Below are 25,108 nucleotides of genomic sequence, written 5' to 3' on the forward strand. Positions count from 1 at the left end.
AAGGCATTTTCAGAGATTCTGACAGATTTCTCTGAATACAGAGTGGTGCCTAAACAAATATACTGCATTTGTAGGATATCACTTCAGAAACAAGGTATATTCCTCACATTTTTCACAAATTTAAATAACAGTTATCTGAATATGCCCCAGAATGTTGTATTGTTTATTATAATTTGATATCCTGACAAAACGACCCCCCTTTAGACGCACCCAACAAGTTAAAATGATTTTAAAAATTACATTACGAAATCATGTGGTGTTGTATGTGTGTAAAGTTTAGTCAAGCTTGACTCTAGTTTAAAATGGATCTCCCAAAAATCATGACCACAAGAGCAGAGAATGAAAATAACAGGTAAAAATACTGATTAATATAGTTGCAATGTTTGTTAAAGCTAGTTTGTGAGTTGTGCTCCATAAAATAACTAAAACCGTACATAAAGTAAAATGCCAATTTTCATTTAAGAGTATAAAAAATTTATTTTCACCATCATAAAAAATTATAACATTTGATAAAAAAAAAGTTGTTCAGTATTTGTAACACAGAGTTGTCGATACATTATTGGCAGAGTTTAAGTTTTTCCCATTTAATGACTGACCGTCTTTCCAAGCGAATTAAAATTGTCCAGACATCAGCTCTTTTTGTGTAACACTTATTTGAAAAACAGTCTCAGAAAAATACAGAAAGGCTTTTTTTTGTTGATGGTTACATAATGCAAAAATACTGCAGATTCTGTACACTTACCAATTACAGAAATAGTGCTTACTGATGATACTTTTCTGTTATAATTACAACAGCGGGTAGAGTGAAGAACAAGGATGCTTGGGATGAATACATGTCCAGCTTTAAAGGAGCAACACTGCTGTGGCAGAAAAGCACGACAGAGCACACTATCCAAAAATAAAGCATATGATAACATGCGATTTAAAATAAAGGAGAGCAAATTATTGCTTCCAGCAAGTCTTGAATGAAAACACATTGTTTACATTTGCTATACACTAACAGCAAGATGAGAAATACCGATCTCATTGTCCAATGCAGGACAACTGCATGCTTTTTAAAAATGTCAAATCTGCTACCTTCAACATTTAACGGACATTCATACATAAAAAAGTACAAATTGATCAGAAGTGTTGCTCAGAGAAGTTGAAATGATAAAATAATGCTATAAAACTGTCATGTACACAATATACAACATTAATAAATATGCTGTGTATACTAAATGAAATAGTGTAGAATGATAATCCACAGCTTTTCTATTAGGATGAATAGTCCCGTCACTTTCACTGCATCGCCGCTGTGTGACACACTCATCCTTTGTTGTAGTAAGCGTCGCCACAAAAACGTCCATGTGCTTTCGTCCCACAGGTTGCACAGCAAATGGAGGAAGAGAACAGCCCGACAAACATGCAACGTGCTCAAAGTATGAATTCCAGGAACTGCTCATCACCCAACATGTCCAGGGAGAGACAGTCGGAAGACCTGTGACCGTAGAAGGAAGGCTTGGCTTGGCAGTGCAAATAGGGGTAATAATGGCTGTGCTCAACATCCCCCTTCGAGTTTGTTGAAGCATCTGGAAGCCCAAAGGTATAGCTATGCGAGGAATCAGGTGGCAGTGTCGTTCCCAATGGCGCTGCAGGTGGGAAGAGGCGGACGTCATCGAGACTGTGGCTGTGACAATCCACACAAAGCTGCGTCCTCGATTTCAAAATCTGGAAGAGAGAGAGAAATAAAAAGGTAAGAAACAGCAGCAGGGGAATCCAAAGGAGGCAAAGACAAGTAGGTAGAAGATGCATGACAGACCTGCTTTAACATATCCTTGTTACTTAATTTCCCAAGAGCCTCATCACTATCTGGGGAACACACTTTGTCTTCTGTAGAGCCAAAAGAAGTTTGACTTTTGAGTTTACCGTTTTATTTGATGGGATCAGAGGAACTAAAAAAAAAAAAAAGAGAAAATATTTTCTATGTAACGATCAAATTATTAATACCTGGTGAGAGAGTCTCTGAGGGGAGCGCTCCAAAATCCACAGATACACCTTCAAGAAGATCCGCCAGCTGGAACATCTCTGCAGGATAATCCACAAGTACCTCCATCGGACTTCCAATATTGGTTTCGATTCCTGGAGAAAAGTAAACAATCAAAAATACAAGAATGATCTCATCTGTCTGCTGAACGGAGACGTTAAAATCAATTTGCTCACAAATACAAACAAATGAGGTGTAACGACATCACACTGTTTACCAGGCAAAATGTTTTGCACAGTTTTGACAAAGCAGTGACTAAAAGGGCAACTATGTCGTCACTAGGAATCTGAATGCTGCAGATTGAAAACAACAGCAGCGTAACAGAAAGCTGTCGTCAGGACTACCATCTGATTTCACTGAAAATCAGAAAAACAAGTGTCCAAATACACAACACATACACATACTCTCACCTTCCAATCCAGCCTTAGTGTCCGCATCAGACATGGAGGTGGATGAGCCGTCGTGGCTGACAGACGAGCTGAACAACTTTTCTGCCTGCCGTTGAATTCCCTCCTCCGTAGAAGCCATCTCTGCTGAGAAGCTGTGCTGGCGGGCGTCAGCTTCAATCCCAGAGCTGCTGGTGGAGTGTCGGGATAGCCCCGGGCTGCTCTCACTGCCTGGAGGGTCCAAGTCCAGGTCATCGCTGATGTAGGACTCTCGGTATCGTTTTGTGTCTACAAAGAAAAAGAACAAAAACCATGTTCTTGAATCGGATCCCCCACTATGCTTCCGCAAAAGGGCTTTCTAGTCTTGCTGGGGTCAGCGAGAAACAATCAAACAAAACAAATCGAACAACAATGAAAGTACGGAGACATTTGTGAAAAGGATAAACTCATTTAAATTCTGCAGTAAAATCCAAAAGAGCAGCTCCTACTAGTTTCTTATCACCCGCCACTGATCAATCATGTGAACTAAGGATGATGGGATTTAATAAGCAATTCATTTGTACTAAAATAAGTTAAAATCTGATTAAAAAGTAACCTCTAATTTCTTATTATGCCACTAGGTATACATCTATTAAAAATATGACACGTCTGGAAAATTGTCTCATGGGACTGAAACACAGAAACACAGATCATCAGCGCCCGGAGAAATCTCCTCTAAGAGAGTTCATGTTTTCCTCCATCTAGGCTCATATTGTCAAATGTAAAAAAAAAAAAAAGAAAAAAACACGATTCATTCCTCACAATCCTGTCGACAAAGTTGCGAAATCGCTCCAAGAATACATTCACACCATCACCATCTGCTTACATTTGAGATCCGAGAACCTCCGACTTGTTGATGAATAAGTTATTGAAATAATTTGGCCGGTGATGAACTCACACCTCACATTCCACATACTTCTGAGTATTACTTCATTTCATTCGCTTTCCTACAGTTGCTTTTTTATGGCCACTAGAATGATTATAATACACACCTTGATTTCAGAGCAGTTGCATTCCTTTGTAGCATTGACAAGGCCAACTCTTCATTAACCCATTGCGTACTGTTCACCTTTACAGATCTTTTTCTGAGGAATATGCTTGTCCACCCCGAGTCAGCCTTAAATACATTTCGTATGATCTACAGTAATTAATACCAACTCCAGACTTGTTCGTGTCTGTACTAGTTATGACTATTACATTTTGGTCACTGCTTTCCATTGCCACCGATAGTGCTGGTGAACACAGCTCTTGAATGTTAGTTGCCACTGACATCACCAACCGTTGAAGAGATTCTTGTGGATTGAGTCACGACCTGGGTGAGGTGACAAGCATCCACCATTGAAGACAACCATGTGTAACAGTCCATATTCGATCAGCAAGGAAAATATCCTTCCTTTCACCCGCCGGCATTTCAAATATGACCGCTTTCGAATTCGGTGCTGGTTGCTGAAGACAAGAAGGGCTTTCAGTGTAGAAATGAATCTGAAGCCATGTAAGCTGTGATAACATTCTGTCACACCATGACTGCAATGCGATCAAAAGCAACTCCACTCCTACACCGGCCTCTTCTGTATACCCCGTAACTTTCTACGGACAGCTCAACATGAACAGAGGCAGAGCTAAAACATGATTACATGGGAAGCAAATTCCTCTCGCGCAATAATTCCCGACACAAGACGTATCTAAACGAGTTAGGAATAATCCTGTCCCTGACAAAGATGAAACAGTAAAATATATTATGTATGAAATACTTGTAATAATTGTTTCAATAGGCACTTTGAGTCTGTGGTGGACTTTATCTGTCCCTCCTATAAAGACACTAACAGAAGCTGTTTTTGACAAGAAGTGCATTTACCAAATATACTAGTTGCCCTTGGTAATGGAAAAATGCAATAAGCTGATGGTGATGCACAGATAAAAGTCAATTTGAAATGTTTCAAATCCGTGCATTACAGAAAACGAAACATTTCCCACTATCAGTGATAATAACGGCCTCCTTATATTCCCTTACATTCGCTCTCTTCCAGCTGGCGAAGGTGTTTGAGGGCAGGCTGGAGGCTGCGGTAGATGCGATGGCTGTTGCTCAGGTGCAGCAGGAGGTGGCGAGAGCGGAACGACGACCCGGTGTAGTAAACCAGCTTCCTGGCTGATGGCAAGCCATCTGGCTGGATCTCGAATTTCTTACCCTGAATACGCCAACATATAATGCATGATGTAACATAGCCAACGAGCATTAAATAATTGCCATTCCGCCCTAGCTTAACAGAACCGAAATGAGACGTGTGTTTACCAGGAAGGTGAGCCGTCCCACATTTGACCAGGGGAAGTTATACACCAGCTGCCGCATGTTGTCCACCTCCTGCGATTAGAAAAAAAACATCTGACATTGCCATTTGTGACCTTTAGTGCTTAGACGTACACAACCTATTTCAATGATGTGTAATCTTCTTACTTTCTTTTAAAAATAGTAATCGATAATCAACTGTCTCTGTGTGCTGGAGCCATCTGGTCTTGGCGAAGAGGCCATGGGGGCTTCTCGAGGTACCTCACGGTCTGTTGGCTCTTTAATCAGCTAGGCCTGAAACCCTAATCCCCCCCCCCCCCCCGACGGACAGATCAAACAGCTAACGGCCATTGCCGACAGCTCTATCTCCGGCCAGTCCCGAGCATTACTCACATATTTAGTCGGGGCTTTATAACACTTCAGTTACAAAGACTGTCACAGCGAGCAAAAGCAGACTCCTCTGATGTGTGTACGTGTTGACGTATATTATACTTCAACAACACATGCACGTACCTGATAAACTTGCATTCCTCGGAGGGTCAGACCGAGCAGTGCCGTTCCTCTCTCTGCCTTTTTGTCCTGGCCAAATGAAGGATGAGATGTTAGAGAGGCATCTGAGCGCTTCAGATAAGATAGCCATTCCACAATTTAGCCCCTCTCTTAGTTCCCTGTGGTACGCCGGGCTGTTGCTAACAACAAATAGCACATTATGCAATGGATGGGACGGGTTTCAAAACATCACTCTGTGCGAGAGCGATTAGGAGATGGGGAGGATGACATACTGGAATGGACGGATGGGTTGCAAATCTACCCCGTAGTCATTTGTCCTGCAGAGACCAATCTCGCGTACACACACATGCTGTAAGCTACAAAATCCTGATCAAGTGTGGCATATTTGATTTAGGATGAAATTTGACCAGTCACCTTTTGCAGTTTGTAAAACGTGACAGGAACATCCTCCAGTCGACACGCCTCCCCGATGAAGAGAAGGACGGCATCGCGCTTAGACACGCCCCACAGCTCCTGGTGAACCTTGGGTCCGTGGCAGAGGAGGTAGTTTACCCCACGCTTAGCTAAAATCTAGAGCGAAGACAGTACAGAGACACTAGAGCACAGCACCACCTCAAAATATTATACAGACGGTCCTCACTTAATGACGACTCGGCGTCACGGCAGGCTTTCAGAGATCTAACAGTCTGAGGCCGGCGACAAGGCATTGCTGTTACGATGAGCGGAATGCACTGCAGTTGTGAGCGTGTACATATTTACAGTACAAATGGCCTATACGTATGTAAATATAAACCTTTTTGACCACACAAAATGTCAACGACAAAATCTTCTTGAGGACCATCTGCGCATTAAAATCAAACGTCTTCAACTTTCAAAAATAGAACATAAGATAGATAAGATTCCAACTTCATAAATGCCGTTTCCACATGTCACACCTACCCAGGGGGGAAAGTACTGCTTGGGCTCAAAGTAAGGAGTGACCTCCAGATCCTCCCTCGGCGGCCGGTGGTCACCAAGGTCAGCCTGCAGGGCGTAGCCTGCGAGCTGGAAGTACACCTCCTCCTGCTGACGGCACTCAGAGCGAAGCACCCGCTCCCGCAAGTCAGAGTAGTAAAGGTGCCGAGCCTTCCGTTCACTTAACATCACAGCAAAAAGAAAACAAAGAGAACAGGGGCACGAAAAAGATGTCACATGGGAGGACCATGATTTCAACTTGACCAGTAGTGAAGAAGGTTCACACAGAACACAGAAGAAGCACGTACCAAATGAGTCGACCGTTTTCTATGTAGAACTGCACTTTAAGGCAGAGCAGAAGAGGCAACGATCGCTTTTGCAATCCCTGCAAGCAGAGAGAGGCAGAGAGAAAGGTTAGAAAAGGGATTCTTTTTCTCACTGCTGAATAAAAAGTAGTGCCATGTAGGCCACTGCACTGAGTCCCAATTAGCCGACAATAGTTTGGCATGGAGGCTTCCAGTTTCCTGCATCTACATACACTGAAGTTAGCCCCAGCTTGCCTTACCTTTCCCGAATCATGTTTCCACTCCTTGGCAAAGTACTTGATGAGTTTCTCCTCCATGTCTAAAAATGTGTGTTCATTGTCTGGAACGGAGGAAGACAAATCAGGACACAAGAACACAAACAGAACGTTGATGCGGCAGAGCGGAAAATTTGGCCCACAATGGCATTCATTAGGGTGAAGGGGGGGCTGTTCTTCCACTTGTGAACGAGGGAAACTAATGACAACACTGTTAATTTAACCATTTCCTGATTTGACTGGTAGCATGGTGCCATGATGAACTATGCTGACAGGAAATGTGTGAGGGCTGGGGCGATGCATTTAATATACCGGTAGCATTACAAATCCCCTGAATATGCAAAGACTATTTCAAAATGTACTCAGAGAGGATTACTCCCAGCCTGGCCCTGTGAGTCATGGCACGGGCATTCTTTATTTCACATGTCTTATCTCTTTGGCTCAATTTTGTGACCCAAATGATGCTCACCGAGTCCTTTCACCACTTCTTTACACCATCCAGCCATCCATCACTCCTTTCAGCTTCTCATTCCAACTCATTCACCTCGCATCCTTCACCAGGGCCTTTGAATAAGCTGAGCTGAGTAAGGCAGCGTGTGACGTCATGACAAGCCCCCCCCCCCCCCCCCCCCCCCCCTACAAGTTCACTCCCTCCCTCCTCTTCCCATCATCAATCCATTCCTCCCCTCAGCGAAGAAGAGGAATGCAGGAGTGCATTCCAGGCGTAATGAAGTTAATATTGGAGGAATGTAGGCCGAACTGATCGCTGAACCAACAGCACAAAAACAAAAGGCTGCTTGTTGACGTGGCGAGCCACACGAGACTGCCGCGGCTCTTTCTATGCATTTGCACAAAGAAGGAGAACTGGGTGTAGCCAAGGAAACAGAAAGTTCAAACCTTTGCCCAGTGGCTGAAGTGGATTACGCCATTCACATATCCAGACTGGGAGGAAATGGTTTTAATAACCCCCAAATTCCCGGCGTAAGCGCTGTACATGCGTCACAAAACCTCCTGCCCTGCCATTTTGCTCTTCTGTTCAAATTCCTTTGCGCTCAGGATTTAGCAGTCCATTCAGGTTTAGGGTTCATCGGGGAGCGCACTTACCCTTCACTAGAGTGAGGCCGAAGAAGTGCAGCTCTTTGATTCCAAGATGCTGTGCCACGCGATGGAAAACATCCTGCCCGGTGGACTTCGGCTGGAGCCGGTGGAAAAAGAAGAAGTGCGTTTAGTGCAGGGGTGGGCAAACCTTTTTACTCGCGGGCCACAATGGGTTCTAAAATTTGACAGAGGGGCCGGGCCAGGAACAGATGGACGGAGTGTTTATGTGAACTAATATAAATGACATGTAAAAGCTATGACATGAAAGGATTTGGCCTTTTACAGGTAGCATTACAGGGGGAAAGGTAAAATGAATGAGGTTTATAATTAAATACAATTTTATGATATAATTTGGACAAGTTCGGCGGGCCGTATTATGAAGCCTAACGGGCCGCATATGGCCCCCGGGCCTTAGTTTGCCCATGTCTGGTTTAGTGTGTATTTACAATGTCCTAATGGTTTGCGGTACAGCCGAAACACTGCGGTGGCAAATAGAGCATCCGGGTGGAGGTTGAGGGAACAGCGAGAGACGTGTTCCTGTGAACACCTACCCCCACGGTAACGTCCAGCTGGTCTTTGTTGGGCAGGAGAACACATATAGTTCTCTCCTGCTTCACGGAGGCGGACATCACGTCTTGCGTCTCTGCGATAAGCTCACTGTCAAACTGATTCAGTCTTCTCCTCCCTCACGCGTTATCTGTTCCAGGGCAGTTTGTCCATACTGCATCTGGAAAAATAGATGGCATTATTGAGAGAACTTTTTATTTTACTTTTAATACAGGACCCAACAAAAGTCAAGTGTGAATGATCAACACGTCAGAAGGGAGTTTAAAAGCGATCGTCACCTTGGGATTAAATGTTGCAAGAGTCAGTGATCTTATCATACTGCAGTTCTATTCATAGTCAGCTTGAGACAATCGGAAAGTATTTGTTCATTTCTTTTCTGATGTATCAAACATTGCACAGAGTCAAGTTCTAAACAGGAATAATATCGCTGCCGACTCGGCTCAAACCAAAAAGAAAAGAAAGAAGAAGAACCGCAGCCGCAGTGACACTGGACAGAGTCGACCCAACATGCTGACCCTCGGCCCCAACCGGTACAAGGTTCATGTGATTAACGTCTCAGCGGCCATTAATCTGGTTAATTACTGCAGCGCGCCGACTCTGATCCCCTTAAATCCTGGTCTGGACATTAACCAATATAGAGAGGACACAATCTGAACTAAATCACCCACATCTTGTGGCAACCTCCTTTAAGAAAAGGGAAGAAAACAAACATCCAGATACGAAATCTTTTTGGCAAACAAACTGCCGTTACCGCTTCAGAGATTCAGTATTGGAACAGCACAGAAGAGGCCTCCGCTGAGATGGACAAGAAAAGTGGCACGCTGCAGAGCACAAACCTCAGCCAGGGCTCAACGATCCAGCACACGTTGGCTTTAGATCGTCTGAGTCGTGCCACACCCCCCCCCAAGAAGGTTTGGAGGTCAGTAGTTTTTGTGCAAATTACAAATGTTGAATAAAGCTCTACATATGGAAGAGAATTCATGAAGTCTTCCAAACAAACAAAGCAGCCAACAAACACACACACACACACACACACAACAGAAACCATCAATTATTTGATAAAAACACAAGGTAGATGTTTCCCCTCCTACAAAACAAGTTTTGGGTTCTCAAAAAGCGAACGTTCTTGGCTCAGAGGGTGAAACGCTCGTCTCACCAAATAGGATTGGAGGACGTGTTGAAACACAGCCTCGCGTTTATCGGTTTGTCAGAGCAGAAAACCTGAAATTCCAGTGGCTTAAACATCCGACTTGTTTATGACAAAGCCGAACTATATCCAGCACGTTCCCACCGACAAGAACAAGCTGCACAAAAACTCAGCAGATACTCAAATACAGAAATGATTCTTACTCCGGTCTCACTGATTATCACGCATTTTATCTTAAAGTTTGAGAAGATGTTGCGGATATCTGAGAGCCATTTTTAGGCCATTCTCACGCGATGCAATCACAAAGGGGAAAAGATTCTTTGACAGGGATTTGATTGTTCTGAAGACTAAAAACACTTCTGTACAAAAATAGGTACAAACCTTGTCAGACATCTGAGCCGTACTTGCAACACATTATTACCTACGCCAACGAGGTTATGTTTTTGACAGGGTTTGTCTGTTTGTTAGATTCATGAAAAAACGACTGGATGGATCTTGTTGGAAAAAGAAATACATCTAAAGATGGGTCTTGGTCTAACTTGGATCCCATTCAATTTTGAGAGCGATCCAGATACCCGTCTAGATATAAAACTATTCTGGATTTCACCCCCATTTACTTATAATGGAGGCTTTAAAAAAAAAAATCACATCGTGGCAAAATATGCATTTAATTCACTCTCCAAAAATCAGTCATAAAGGAGTCTGAAATGAACTATCATGCAAAATGTCTTCTGGATCTGATCCAGAATCAGGTCAGGAAAAATATATGAAATGTTAACATGGTAAAAACCCATTTAGATTAAAAAATACACAAACTCTGACCCGCCTTTACTTTCCGTGGTGGGTGTATAAAGATAAGAACAATATAGAACCTTTTGATTACAAACATGACTTCAGTGCCTTCCACCTCCTATAAACCACCTCGACCCAGCAGTGCTGGCTGAGCCTGCAAGACAGTCCCCAGGGCCAGACGGGGATCACATGAGGGCAGCCATCTGGATGCCTTTAATTCCCCTTGAAGACTGTCATGATCCTACATCTGAGCACACTGCTGACTGTTGGAAAAACAATGTCCCGAGCTGGGGGGGGGGGGTTAGGGTTAGGGTCTCGAACCATCAGCGAGAGGCGAGCACGGAACTCTGCGTTTCGCGGAGTACGGGAACACAACAGGCTGCGGCGAGAATGGAAATGCTTTTTTAATGCTTTGATCACGTCTATATTTTGACGCACTATTTTGCTCGTGCATCATTTCCCACTTAAAGAGAAGCTCTGACCTGAAAGCAGGGAGCCGCCGGTCTCACGTTCAGGAGCCAGATACTTCGATTAATAAGGAGATGCCATCACCAACACATGGGCTTCAACAGTAATAGCGTTCTGGTTTTTTTGTTGTTGTTTTTTTAACATCCTAATTATAGAAATATTTACATTTTCCCTTTGTAAAAAAAAAAAGTGCATTTGGTTGGATGTAATGATAACAATAACATTAATTTAGAATTCATGGCAACAAGTGTCTCGCTACTTATTTTGCGAGCTATAAAGTTACTCACCACGCTGTACAAGGCGGAAAAGGTTGACGATTTTCTGAAAGCTTGTTTTTACAGAAATAACGATTATCTTTAAACCGATTACAGAGTCGGACTCCACGGCAGCTCCACTCCTCTACTGACTGAGCGTTCTAACCTCTTTCACGAAGGTGAAGCTCGAGCGACTGAGCTATACCATTATGAATTATTGTGGGGGTGTGCTATGCTGTCATTGGAATTTTCTTGGAAATATTGTAACTATTTTCACTTGTTTTTGAATAGATATTCAAGTTTATTTCTTATGCTTATTAACTACAAAAAATTAGAACACATATTTATTCATAAAAACATTACAATTGTTCCAGACAATATTTGTGAATATGCCCTCGTTAGTGTGTTGGTCGAGGGTTCTCAGGCTAATTAGCGATTCAAATAAAGTGCGATGAAACCATGATTGAGACTGTCAGCAATAAAAAGCGTTTTGTTTGACTAATGATTTCATTGTTTTATTAAATATAATTGATTTATAATTATATTTTTTGAAAAATCATCGCAGCTTTACCGCGAATACTATTTTGCTTTCAGATTACTTATTAAATAGTAAATTGAAACGTTCCTCCTGGACTTGCTTGTTTTTTGATTTAAATATTCATGAACTGTTCTTCTGGGGTTTTTATTTAGAAAAAGATTATAGATCTTGATCTTCTGTTATACAGTATCGTGGAAATAATCCACATCCTATATCCCCTCTGTCCAAACATGTTTGGCATTACCTCGTCTCAGTCTTAGAAATAATCCCTATCCAACAAAGAACATAAATATTATGGCTGTCAAATTTCCTTTCAGCGACATGTGTAATTATTCTGCTTCCCTTAAAAAATGCACACTGAATAGTACTGACCATTTTAACTCGATACTGCCATCTTCAGGTCACAGAGATGCACAGCAAAAAACCCCTTTGAATATAAGAACCATTGAAATAAAGCATCAAAGTAGAGAACTATAAAACCAATAATGAATAAACCCCAGAACTGTCCTCAGTTTTAACTTTTGCTCAGTCACAGTGGATATTATCCACCGAAGTGAAGAAATTTATACAAATCTAAATCAAAATTACAGCTCTTTCTAAAATCATAACTCAGTGTAACATGTTCAATTCAATATTAGTCTAACCAGTTTCTGTAGAAACTGCAAGAATATAATTTTCCATATTTTTACTACATTAGCAGACTAGACCAAATACCAGACATTTTTCATGAAGAGTTAAGTTTAGTCTTCCAGTTCTCAGGAAATATACACATTTTATCAGAACTTCAAAATATGCATATTTAATGGTATGACAATATACAAACATTTCCAAGAAACATTTTGAATTATAACCAACACCTTCCAGTTTGGACAAACAAATCAGCAAGTGATGAAACCAGACTGATACTTTAGAAATCTAGCTTATATTACCAACATGTGCTTTAGCTGAATCGTGACCATTGCCTAAAACCCTTGTAATAAATGTTATGTCATAGGCAAAGCTTTAGTCTCCCAACACCAGTTTGGGTAAATGTTGTGCAGAATGCTCCAATGGGACAGAATGAAGCCAAGGCTGCGACGTCCAAGCAACAATCCTTTTTGAAATGCAATCCTTGCCTTTAAAAACGATGGAAATTGTTGATATAAATGTAACTTGGACAAATGACCATTTTCAGTACAAAAGCTTGTAAAATGTATTGTGGTGCAAATCAACGCATTGCCTTTTAAAATTGGTGGAGAGCGATGGTGAGCACAATTAGGATGGGCACACTTTACTTGGGCCAGCTCACCAAAACAGCCACTTCAGTTTTGTAGCAGTTACATTTCCAGTATCTAAAATGAATTGAATAACTTGCAGAAAAAAAAAACACTTGTAAGTAAAATAGAATCACATAAATAACACTGAAAATATAGCATACAACAAAGAAAATATCGTCAAACACAAATCCAAGAAATGGTATTAGAAAAATAAAATGTGGCAAACTGCGTCTACCTTGAATTTAAAACGAGCAAGATGAAATTAAAGAAATTGTGATTTTGTTCCTATGTCTTTGAAAAGTCAATAGATATGTGAATATTTAATAAACAAGAAGAAATCCTACAGATATCATAGTAAGTGTAAGGTTTAATGCAGTGAGGTGTTAGCTCCACACTCCTCTCATCCAGTCGTGCGTTTGATGCCGTCACAGTTCTACTGAAAGAACTTGAGGCCTGCAACGAGGAAAAACTTCTCCAGGAAGATCTCAGAATCCAGGACAGCAATGTGGGCAGCCCGGCCAATGAGGGAGTTGGCGGTGTTGGGCAGGGCGTGGATGACATCGTATCTCACGAGATTACAGTCCTCGTTCTGAAGAACAGGTAGCAGCAGGTTCTCAATCATCTCAGCATACACAGGACCTGGGACAGACGACAGTGACACGCTGAACAGGACATAGTGTCTTTTTTTTTGACGACAACGTACCAAACTGTGTGTAAAACTACATGAGCAGTTAGAATGTAGATGTAATAAATCAATCCTAATTCAGTCTACACTGCGTTTGTCCTCTTTTTCATAACAGTTAAAGGATAAGCAATGTGTCGACGAAGACTGCTGCTCCAACTCACCTGTTTGTTTATCCTTTAATGCAGTTTTGCACATTTCTATTCGGGCAGAATGATAGGGGACATAGCGATCCTGCAGTGACCCGACCAGCACCACATTCTTAAAAAATTGCAGACCTTCGAAAGAAAATCCAGAAAAAAAGTTGTTTATTAAACAATCTAATATCTCACACGAAAAGCCTTTAAAAAAAAGCAGTCAGTAAAGCTAACCTGATTTCTTGCTGAGCTTGTAGAGGAAAGTTTGCCGAGGATCAGAGTGATCGCGACATGTCAGCTGCAGGAGTGAACCTGACTTCTTCCATTTCTGCATGAACCACAGGCCTGGCAACAAACAGAATACAGTTAATAGTTTTAGCCTAAAAACACAGTAGAAAAACAGAGCATAGCAACTAGCCGACTGTGGTAGCGTTACTGAAATAGCTGAAGATTATGAGATGAGCTATATTCTATTATACCTGTGTTGACCAGAGCAGAGCTGTTGTACAATGTGCCCAGGTGGGGTCCAGATAGGGAAAGGAAGGTGTGCAGCCTGCTCAGGTAACACTTGAACCGAGGCCGAGTTAGCACTGAGCGCACGATGAGGTTCCCCAAGGAATGACCTACGAAACTGAAAGTCACAAAGATTTAGAGACACCAAAAATTAACACCGAAGTCATGCTGTTAACAAAATGGAAATTGGAACATGTTGCTCAGGCAACATATTTTCTTTGGGGTCATTTTACATGAAGCTTGAGATGAATCACTGATAAATGTTTCTTAGTCAGAAATGTGTTTCGATATATTACATTTTGGAGTACATTTTTACCTTATTTTTGACACTGTGAGGTTGTACAGCTGAATGTACTGGACTATTTCATCCAGTAATCGGTCCGTCATTGACTCAAAGTCAGCAAAGGTGTCGTTCTGTTCAAAGAAAAGAATACAACTTGGATTGTAAATGATTCACTCAGTCATTGCAGCACCTGGAAGCTAGTATTAAATGACAGCTACTGTGAGAAATGTGTGCGTTTCCTTTCACCTGGTTCCTCTCCGACATTAGAAAATCGATACGAGCGCCTGGCAGTCCAAGCTCCAAATAAGTCTTCACCAGTCTCAAATCTGCACTGTTTCCTGATTCAAGTGAGAGAAACATTATTTTTTTTAATGCTTTCAAATGATGCCAAAAAATTACCATTTAATGACTAATCACAAGATCAAATACAAGTATTTGACTACTTTTAGGTGGGAGATAAAAACCAATGCACACGTGGAGTTGAAATCAAAAACCGCATGATAACTTGTTTCCTACCATCCAGGCCATGGACACAGACAATAAGATGAATGCCTTCTTCACAGCTTTCATCTTCCTCTAAGCTGAAGTAGGGCACAGTGGATGCCAGCTCAGGTACCTCACTATACAAAAAGCCAGGTAGCTTTAGCTGTTTCATTTCTTCTTTGGCCTTAATGAACCTGCATCAAAACAAAAGAGAGTGGTTTGGTGTGAGACGGGCTCATAAAGTACAACATTATGAGGGATCTGAAACTGTGTAAGATAACTCACGCTTTCATCTGCGTTGTGGGTGCACATTCATACCACTGCAGGCTGCAGGTAAGGGAAGTGGAGGGACAAGGAGGTCGCCCAACGGAATGCCCAAGACTGCCGGAGGCTAAACTGGGACATATGGGAGCTTTTGATAAATCCTTTGTTTCGTGGAGGTAGCCGATGCCAAGCTGCTCAAACAGACAACTTGTCTCTTGGGCCGCTGCCTCGCCAAGCCCACTTTGTTCCACGTCAGTGACACCGTTCAGAAAAGCGTAGCCATCACCTTCTTCATAGTAACCGTTCTCGATCATTTCATGCTCCGCTTCATCCTCGTCCTCTTCAACCTGTGGTCCTGTCTGGATTCCCAATGTCACAGCAGACGTGTCTAAAGGGCTGATCTCTGACACATCTGTGCTCGAGCGAGAACCAAAGTAGTTCTCTACCATCCCATGCTTTACTAAATCAGTGCTGCTGGTGGCAGAGTTACTAGAGGGGCAGGCAATATGGGGTTCACTATGGGATTCTTTCACAGCCCCAGAACTACCTGCTACCTCTAATCCAAGTTCAGAAATATCCATTACTTTGGAGAACGCTTCCAAATCAAAGGCAGGTTTTGTAAGTTGGGAATCATTAGCAGCACTGTCAGGGGTGTACTTCACCTCGATGGATGGTCTGTTGGTGGCATCTCCAGAGAAGACTACACTCTGCTCCTGTACCAAGATACTGGACTTCCTGCTTTGGCCTTCAGCCCCTCTGGACACCCTGCAGGAACCTTCGGCCTCATCATCCAAAGGCAAGGAATTGATGGAGGTAAGGGAGGACTGCACTCCACTAACAACACTAGTATTTTCTGGGTAAAGATTATCTGGTGTTCCACTGGGTTTTTGCACCGTGGTTTGCTTAAGAGGCCAGGGTGCAGGATTTAGGATGGGCCTCTCAAACTGTGGGGCAACCGAATCAGCGAAACCTGGTGCAGCACAGGTCTGCAGGCCAGGAACAAGCTGAGTAATGAAGGAGCTGGGCTCACTTTCAATGCCAGAGTCCGAGAGGCGGGAAGAGGCACTGGGCGCTCCTGCATCCGGTAGCCTGATAGAGTCGGTCTTCACCTGCGCTGAGACAGGACAACCCTTGCTATGCTTTGCTGTCTCTTTACCAGCGCTTTCAAACAAATTATCCACCACAGACTGTTCTGAAAGACATAGATCCGTCTTTGCAATCTCAGGAATATTACTCTGTAGACTTCCATCAGTCCGACATGGAAGAACTGTTACTCCGTCCCCTTGGTATGGGCCCTTGCTACTTGGGTTCACTTCAGTTTGCGGCAGCTCTTCAGACCAGTGCAGTGGCTTTTGCCTACTTTGGTCAACTTGATCATCTTTATGAAGTGGTTGGCTACAGGCAGCAAAAGCCCCAGTACCTGCCCGAGGATTACTCTGTGTGTCAAGAAGTGAAGCAGGAGTAGTTGTAGTATCTGTATCTGCAAGAGAATTAACAGCACAAAGTTCAAGACGTGCTGATATCCCACCAGAGTTGGTATTAGTCCTTAAATCGTTACATGAGCCCTCCTGCAAGGCATCTCGATCCCCTTCTTGGTTAAGGAAAGCTTCCCCTTCTTTGCATTTTGTGCTGGTGTCACCAAAAGGCGCTTTGAGGTTCTTATAGCCCACCAGAACAACAGAGTCCTTGGAGCCCTGCCTAATCAACTTCTTGGAGTTCTCAGTCTTTGAACTTTTCTTCAGTTTGACTGACTTGCCTTTAGATTTAGGTGGTGGATCATAGCCGTCTGTCCAAGTGTTATCGATTGGCGCACACTGAGACTCAGGCATAGAGCTGGCTGCTGCACTGCAGTCCTTGAAGTTAGGTTTGTCTGTTCTGTTGGACATTGAGCAAGTCCTTGTATTGTGCAAACCCAGCCAGGGTCCATCACGATCTTCAGAATCACATCCATGTGTACATAAAAAAAAAAAAAAAACATGGTTGTGTTAAAAATAAAACACTCTTATGCAGATAAATGGCAATTCTATTGCTACTGACCTTCAGTGATGGACTCTAGGTATCTATCCTCAAAGATTATCGGCAGGGAGCTCACGTCACCATCTAGGTCTGCACATTCCACTGGAAGTGGAGGCAAAGACAGGAAGTAGCTGGAGCTTTTGATAGCATTAGTCATCTGCTGGTGACTGTGAGCACTAAAGGGTGGGGATGTGGTGGAGTTGAGTTGATCGTGATTTACAAAAGGAAAAAAAAAAAAAACAAAGTTCCGTAGTTGGCATACGGTATTTCAGATAAATGCATACTAGTACAACACTATAATTTACAAGCAGGACTGAAACATACTGAAGTTCCTGATAAGCCAGCGCAGATGGTTTTGGATGTTCGAGGCAGAAGAAAGCTTCAGCAAACCGCCGTACCTAAAATAACACCACATTAAAAGAGCAAACAGTCACGATTATAACTGTTAAAATGTCTACGATTTTAATTACATTTTGGAGAAACTATCAATGCGAAAACAATAAATGATTGATAGTAAAAGACAAATGAATTAATCACTCACTCTAAGCGTATGGTGCTCCATAGCTAGAAGGGCAGCAACATGTTCCTGCAGAGAGACTACTTCCAGAAATTGTCCCCAGAGTGCCATTAACAGAGAGCAGAGCTGGGCCAGGTTCATATTGACCAGTTCTGCTAGCTCATCTGGAGATTCTGCTTTCTCCTAAAAGTATAAAAAACAAAAAACTAGTCAACCACCAGAGGGCCCAAGTGAGTATATAGAGTAGATTAAAAACGAGAAAAGCACTCCGAGAGCGCAGACCTCCGCCAAGCAGCTCATTCCCCTCATAATTGGATTTACACCGTCCACACGGTGATCTGGGTCATCATCAAAAGGTTAGAAAATTGTTCTTGGCATCTTTATACACCAACCACGAAAAGTAAAAGTGAATCAGCGTTAATGTGTATTCGTAACTGAATTTCTGAATCCGTAAATTGAGTTTTCCATGTTAAATTTTAAGATTTTTATCCTGACTCCATTCTGGATCCGATCCGGATGAAATTTGGCAGTAAGATATTCCCAACAACATTCCCAACATGTCCTGAAAATGTAATCCAGATCTGTCCAGAATGATTTGAGTTATCTTGCTAACAGACAGACAGATGTCGGGGATTACATAACCTCTGCCTCGCCTTTGTAATTATAAGAGCAGCAATTCACTCACCTTAACTTGTTCACACAAGTCAGCCAGACGGGCATCCAAGTCGAGTTGCTCTGAGGGGAAAGATTACCAGTAAGTTTCATATGCATGTAAATGTGCGTGTGAATCTGTGTGTTGGTGTTAGAGAGTAGTTTTATGACATGACCAGAGACAGCAGAACCCCCTGACGGTTTATAAAGGTGGAAAAGAAAATGGGGTGCACATACAGTGACAGATAAGACGTAGTGTATCGTCTCTGGTAAGTGCAACATAGAAGACATTATGTTTTCTAAAAGAAGGAAGCTGAAATGAAAAGCAAAAGGGAGAGGGAGAGGGTGAGAGTCAGGCTGACTGGAGGTGCTGCAATGGTTGGGACATACCTATGTAGACGTGCCGTTGACTTCGGGGATAGGGTCTTCTGAGTACTCGCTCATATAGGACTTGAATGCTGGGCTTCGCTAGTAAGATTGCACATATAGGTATATTTAACCTTCTTATTATTTGGTCCTTTGGGATGGGTTAATAGCTCGCCACTTGTGTGAATTAGGTTTGGTGAGCCATATTTACAAGGGTGAGCTGTGTTTGGAAGATGCTTGGATCAGCTAATCTAGTCTAATGGTTAGGTCTCATATATTGAATGCAAATGTGACTGCAATGATTAGCAAACCTCACGAAACAAACCTATATGTTGCTGGTTGTGTTTTCGGTTTAAAGGGTGAAATTTACTAACATGTAGGGATCAGGTGAAATGAAATGAGAACACAACAAGCTTGAAAATTTACAACGAAACCTCAATGCTGAAACAATAAAACAATCCAAAGCACACAAAAAATACTCACAAAATGAATATTTATCAGTATCTGTGCATTACTAAAAATGACATGAGACTCTGACATGAGTTAATGTGAAGATGTGATGCAGCATACCTAGTTCCATACGATAGGAGGGGGGCAGGTCTTTAGTAATAGAGGTGAAGTAGTCAAAGAGACCCTGGTAGGCCAGTAATAGACTGGAGCAAAGACCATGGTGCAGACTGAAGGCATGCTGGAGGCAAGGATCAGATACCAGAAACGTCCTGCCCTGAGGAGAAAAAAAAAGAAATACACACACACACACACACACACACACAGAGGGAAGGTGATTCACGTCTATAAGCATTTTAGACTTTATCAACATTTACGTTATTGTAAAATGTTTAGTTTGTAACCACAAACCAAAACTTGTTCAAGTTCATATTTCTAAATGACATGAGCTGCATTAAAACTACAATAACAGAAAAAAGAAAATACATAATTTAATATAATAAATTACTTAAAATGTGTGCAATGACTGCAAGGCAATGCTTCATAGTTGCTGCTGCACAGATCCCTGTGGTGAAATGAAACGGTTAAAGTTTGTCATTCACAAACTGCCCATTACCGACACATCCCAGAAGTGATGAGGGTTATTATCTCTGTTCTGCCTGGATGACCAAGGTTCATTCACCACAGATCTAACTGGCCATCACTAGAAAGGGTCACGGATGTTCCCATGCAAAAAATGTACCAGACCATTCTACCCGAGACATATCCACCTCATAATGAATACCTGTCAGAGGCAGGCAACTTTTTCCACATTGCATTTCAGGTTCCTTCAATTCTTAACTTTATTTCTGCATTATAGAAAGAAAGCTGATTTCCACAGGATGCAAAAGTCTTTCCAAGTTTAATTTACATTTTATTAGTATTTAAGTACTTTTATTAAGCAGCTTTCAGACTTTATAATAATCAGCTCAGGATTTTTGTAGCTATTGCGGTTGTAAAAGAAATTGACTTACAGACATTATCCTAGGGCTTATACTTACTTCTGGTGAGACCTGCTTGACGTAGCTGTTACCGAACACCACGTTCTCGAGGGGTGGGATGATGGAGTCTTTGCTCTGTACTGGTGCATTGCGGTTAAGCCATGTGGTTTTCACTGGCCGAGGCAAACTATGTAAACAAGGAGTGAAAAGAGACTCAGGTAACGACCACAAGATCATAGGACCTTTTTGTTAAATAGGAATTTTTTTTAATCTATCTATATTCAGTGCAAGAATTAAGGCTCGACTGTGATTGTCTCCATAGGTTTTGGGTTCAGTTGCAGTCTGACCTGATAAGGGGCTGATGTAGTGCCACTAAAGAGGCATGGACGGCTACTGAGATGACCGACAGGTGGAAGTAGTCAAACATGACATTGACATGTTGATGGATGCCTCGCTGAAGGCTAAAGTGCAAACGAAGTGTACGGCCACTGATATTCTGTAGGGAGCTTGGATCATCTGGCCTGTGGAAAATCAGAGGAAGACACAAAAGCCCCTTATTGCCTTGTTTCTGTAAGACATGCGAACATCTAACTCTCCAACACTGACAGAAATGAAAGCATAGAGCAAGTTGCACTTACGTGTAATCGCCATCTGTGAAATATAAATCTAGAAATAGCTGGAAATCCATATCATTGAGGGATTCCTCCACCTGAGGATATTTAATAACACAGGAGACATTCATATTTACACGCGCCAAGCAAAAGCAAGTGACGTCAGTTCCTTTTGTAAGATCTTTCATGTAATGTCAATGTGTGTTTAACCCCCCCCCAAATCTGATCAGCAGAGGCCTGATAATGTTATGAAGCGTTTACATGTTGTAACCTGTTGCTTTAAATACACAGCTGTTAGCACTTTAATCTGTGTAAATATGTTGAGCTTAAACATTCGTAAAGCAAGTCTCGTCAAGTAAGTCAACCGCGGAATGAAAGAAAAGTATGAAGAAATAATCACCTTCATCATGACAGCTATGTAAAACAACTTTGTCTCCATTTTAGTCACATTTACAAGATGTACTGTGGTGATAATGTGCTTTTTTGAAATCTACAGCCACATTTTTAAAACAAAATGTATATGGCTGAAGGAAAAACGAATAAAATCAGCACCTCCCATTCTTACCTTCTTCTCATCCAGCAGCATCATCACTTTGAAGAGGAGGACATCGTTGACCACAATCTCTTCATTCTTGTATAAGATTTGAAAGGTTTTGCTGCAGATGACATCATCTTGGACTGAAGCAGGAAATGCAAGATCAGAGCCTAAAGGAAAAGAAAAATATTATAAACCGCATGGATGAGAAATAACAATTTCCTCTCATATTTTCTGAAACAGCTTTTGAAAACATGTACTGAGAAGACACAGGCTTACTCCTATGCCAGGTGATAGGTCACACACAGATTTGACCACGCTTCTCTTGTTCGATCGGCATTACTAATAAATGTATAGATGTCTGATCTAATTCATTTACATGCCAAAAAACCAAGGAAAATAAAACATTTAAGTTTCACAATTAGACATTACGTTAATGATACTGTATATTTATGAAGCAAAACAAAACAGTAATGTTACTGCAACAGTGCAGGACTGTGGCACACACACACACGTCTTGGGAGACATGTTGAGAAATGCATAGAACAAGAATTGTTGTGGGTGCCTACCTGGCAGGCCTACACAAAAATAAGCAACGCTAGTCTGCAACAACTACAACAATTTGGGGGCTTCCAGCAGACTAACTGGAAAAACAACTGTTCCCTGAATCATTTTGAAGTGCAGAGAAGTGCCGTTCTGTTTAGTGGATACAATTAATTGAATCAAAAGAGAGGGGTTGGTCAGAAAAAAAGAAGAAGATATCTTACACATGTTTAAAAATATATTTACCTGCTGGGTAAAGGAGACTGGTCTCAACTTTATGTGGGACCCGAGGTGGAACCTTCAGATTGGCACGAATCTGGTAGAACCTGAAAATGTAGATATGTTTTAATCGATTATTCTTATGAAAAACAAGCACTATGAGCTTCGCCCAAAGCTTCATTGGAGATGCTGTGAAATAAGAACAAGCCACAAAGGTTATCTACAAGTGGCTCTGCAAAATGACACTACACCTTTCATAAATAAATAATGAACACTTTCTTTCGTAGTCACTGGTGCGGTAAAGCTAAGCTCTTAAAAGTGCTGATGACCTGGGAATATTGAGCAGTATCATTACATTGCTGCTGTGAAAGGTATTTTTCAGGTGCGCTGTGCAGTTCAAAGCATGCAAATCATTTTCTACCTTTGATTTCCACAAAACACGGCAATTCTATTTGTGGGATATCATGCTGAAGTTTTGTTATAAAAAAAAATCTTTTTTTTTTTTTTATCTTTATTTGGTGCATCATCGTCACGATGATAGAGAATCAAAGGACCCGGTAGACAACAGACAATTAAGGACCTACCGGGTCCTTAATACGGGAGCAGGAAGTCCAGGCTGTAGTGCATTTCAGATGAAGAGCTTAAACACTACTAAAGTAAAAAAAAAGTGATAGCTGCATACTTTAGTGTAATATGTTATTCTAATCAGGAATGTGACCTCAGCGACGTCAACCAACCTATCATGATATGATAATGTTTAGACTCTATAGGTGTTACTAAACACACACATACAGTTTGGCTCAAGCAGCTGTTCTAATAAAGCGGCATAATCTCACTTTCCTTAGCAAATTATTTTGTGTTGATTCATATTCAAAAACAACAGGCCACCTAAAACATTAGCAAACAGTGGGTAAATATTAAGTAAGGTTTACTACATTGAGACAGTCTTAACACATTTTCAAGTCTCCTCTAAATATAAATAGTTCTTCCTACCTACTCCCTCTTAACACCGTCCATGTAGCTTTGACATTGTTTTTCTTGAATGCATATAGGTTCTTTACAGAGCACCACTAAAACACAGTTCCACCAAATATTTACTCTTAACATTCACCGTTTAATGTAAGAGAAATAACAGCAATCATATAGAAACACTGAAAACACACACAGATAACATACTATTCAAATAGTATCCTCGAGCACTGCTAAGTCTGTCCTACGCTTAAAGCATAAAGACCATTTGAGTCTCCTGAATGTCTGAACAGGGTCAGCAGTTGTTCCTGATTGGCTGGGAATCTCACAGAGTACATCACAGCCCCTCTACAAGCGGCTCCAACAAAAGCTTGCTCAAGCCCCTTGAAAGCTACAGTCAAACCTTTTCTATAGATTTTCTTTTGTGCCAGGCACTATAGACATCCATCTATAGACAATACCTACCCTCTTTGGAACAAGTCCACATTGTAGAACTTGTGGAGCTCCACAGAGAACTCCACTGTTGCCTGGACTTCAGTCATCTTGGTCTCTACAGGCAGAAGTGCCTTACATCATCTAGGATACACCAGGCGGCCTGTGGGTTAGAGTCACCAAATTCATTATTTCATCTCCAGAAATAACTTGAAGAACCTGGGCAAAACAATTCATGTAGAAAACACAACCAAACAAACCATCAGACCGACATATTTGTATAGAATTTAAAAATAAAAAAGGCTGAAATTAACAACTTGCTGATGCTAAACTTCCTGGGCAACTGCTAGTAATGTAACAGACAAGACTTTAAGCATAGGAGGCACCTTGTCTTCTCGGTATAACCACTTACCAGCCATGCCAATTATAGTGGTAACAAATCAAGCCTGAAACTAAGTCCCCAATTGGTTATTAGAAATAAACAAGGAGTTAATTAATGCAAAATATGTTTAGCTAAAGACTAAATTCAACAGGTAGCGCCGTTGCCTCACAGCAAGAAGGTCGAATCCAGCTTGGGGCCTTTCTGTGAGGAGTTTGCATGTTCTCCAGCTTCCTCCCACCACCAAAAACATGCAACATAGGCAAATTGGTTACACTAAATCGTCCATAGGTGTGAGTCTGTGTGTGTCCCTGCGATGAACAGGCAGCTTGTCCAGGCTGCACCCTGCTTCTCGCCTGTAGACTGCTGGGATCGGCTCCAGCACTACCCGCGACCCGGTTACTGATACAGGGGTTGGAAAATGAATGAACGAAACAGAATTAAATAAAAGGGCAGGCTCGCTTTAGCAAGCTGTGGAAAATAACACTGGCAAAAACAATAGACACTCCATAAATTAGTCATGAATGAAATGAATAAATCAGCCAGTCAGAGACAACGTGAATGTGTTCAGACCACTTAAAACTGATAGGAGACCAAGAATATGACTGTTGACACAGAAGCCTGCTACAGAGCAAATAGTTCCAGGTTATGTTAATTAAAATATTCAACCTCTCTTTATGGCAAAAAAAAGGAGCTGTATGACAGAAGAGACAAACAAGGCCACTGGCAGTCACAGTTAAATTGCAGCGCAGACTCGGTCACATTTATTCTTTTACTTGTATCTTAATTACCAAAGTTAAGACCTACAATAGCAAAAGATTTATAATTGTTTACAACAATCACACAAATTACTGGTTGAACAGTCAAGAAAGGCAGAAAAGTTTTAAACTTTCCAACTCCTGGATACGGAGTAGTACAAAGAGTAATACTGTATACAGCTGTGATTTCGAAAAGCGTGCAAAAACACATTTCTTTTGCTGAAAACGTGCAAATGCTAATAATAAAAATGAAAATGCCACTGAAGACAATTTGCCTTAACATGTCAGAGAAAGTGAAATTAAATACAAAGTACTACTTACTAAATAGATAGCGTTATCATACATGACAGCCTGATAGACAGCAGCTGCACTTGTTTCGTACTTATAAAAACAAATAACAGAGCAGTATAGAAGCGGAACCCTG

General features: G+C 41.6%; 2 protein-coding genes across 2 annotated transcripts; both read right to left on the bottom strand.

Moving 5' to 3' along the window:
* Positions 1-155: 155 nt before the first annotated feature.
* On the bottom strand, positions 156-8,736 carry zgc:172136 (uncharacterized protein LOC566376 homolog). Its single transcript, XM_068741301.1, has 15 exons — positions 8,723-8,736; positions 8,429-8,604; positions 7,884-7,974; positions 6,765-6,844; positions 6,508-6,584; positions 6,185-6,380; positions 5,660-5,815; positions 5,249-5,314; positions 4,742-4,810; positions 4,463-4,637; positions 2,437-2,700; positions 2,368-2,382; positions 1,990-2,121; positions 1,802-1,872; positions 156-1,710 (listed from the first exon to the last, which is right to left on the bottom strand). Exons 2-15 carry the CDS (start codon positions 8,504-8,506, stop codon positions 1,417-1,419), a joined length of 1,764 nt encoding a protein of 587 aa, XP_068597402.1. The 5' UTR covers positions 8,507-8,604; positions 8,723-8,736; the 3' UTR covers positions 156-1,416.
* A 3,697-nt stretch (positions 8,737-12,433) lies between these two features.
* On the bottom strand, positions 12,434-23,669 carry fam135a (family with sequence similarity 135 member A). Its single transcript, XM_068741003.1, has 20 exons — positions 23,581-23,669; positions 22,174-22,253; positions 21,415-21,554; positions 20,877-20,947; positions 20,586-20,759; positions 20,299-20,425; positions 19,382-19,535; positions 18,836-18,913; positions 18,480-18,529; positions 17,819-17,977; positions 17,602-17,675; positions 17,299-17,453; positions 15,283-17,194; positions 15,031-15,191; positions 14,761-14,852; positions 14,548-14,645; positions 14,198-14,349; positions 13,953-14,063; positions 13,746-13,859; positions 12,434-13,538 (listed from the first exon to the last, which is right to left on the bottom strand). Exons 1-20 carry the CDS (start codon positions 23,655-23,657, stop codon positions 13,333-13,335), a joined length of 4,185 nt encoding a protein of 1,394 aa, XP_068597104.1. The 5' UTR covers positions 23,658-23,669; the 3' UTR covers positions 12,434-13,332.
* Between the last annotated feature and the right edge of the window lie 1,439 nt (positions 23,670-25,108).

This window comes from Brachionichthys hirsutus, chromosome 7, assembly GCF_040956055.1.
Source record: "Brachionichthys hirsutus isolate HB-005 chromosome 7, CSIRO-AGI_Bhir_v1, whole genome shotgun sequence".
NCBI lineage: Eukaryota > Metazoa > Chordata > Actinopteri > Lophiiformes > Brachionichthyidae > Brachionichthys > Brachionichthys hirsutus.

Bases quoted from the DNA above. Each gene is read 5' to 3' on its own strand.
- zgc:172136 (XM_068741301.1), bottom strand. From the start codon at position 8,506: ATGTCCGCCTCCGTGAAGCAGGAGAGAACTATATGTGTTCTCCTGCCC. The intron at 6,585-6,764 runs GTAAGGCAAGCT...CTCTGCTTGCAG, and splicing joins GGAAACATGATTCGGGAAAG to GGATTGCAAAAGCGATCGTT. The intron at 5,315-5,659 runs GTGACTGGTCAA...TCATTTGGCCAG, and splicing joins CGTTTTACAAACTGCAAAAG to GACAAAAAGGCAGAGAGAGG.
- fam135a (XM_068741003.1), bottom strand. From the start codon at position 23,657: ATGACTGAAGTCCAGGCAACAGTGGAGTTCTCTGTGGAGCTCCACAAG. The intron at 18,914-19,381 runs GTATGCTGCATC...CAATCTTACTAG, and splicing joins CTCCTATCGTATGGAACTAG to CGAAGCCCAGCATTCAAGTC. The intron at 17,676-17,818 runs GTGAGTGATTAA...GTGTTATTTTAG, and splicing joins TGGAGCACCATACGCTTAGA to GTACGGCGGTTTGCTGAAGC.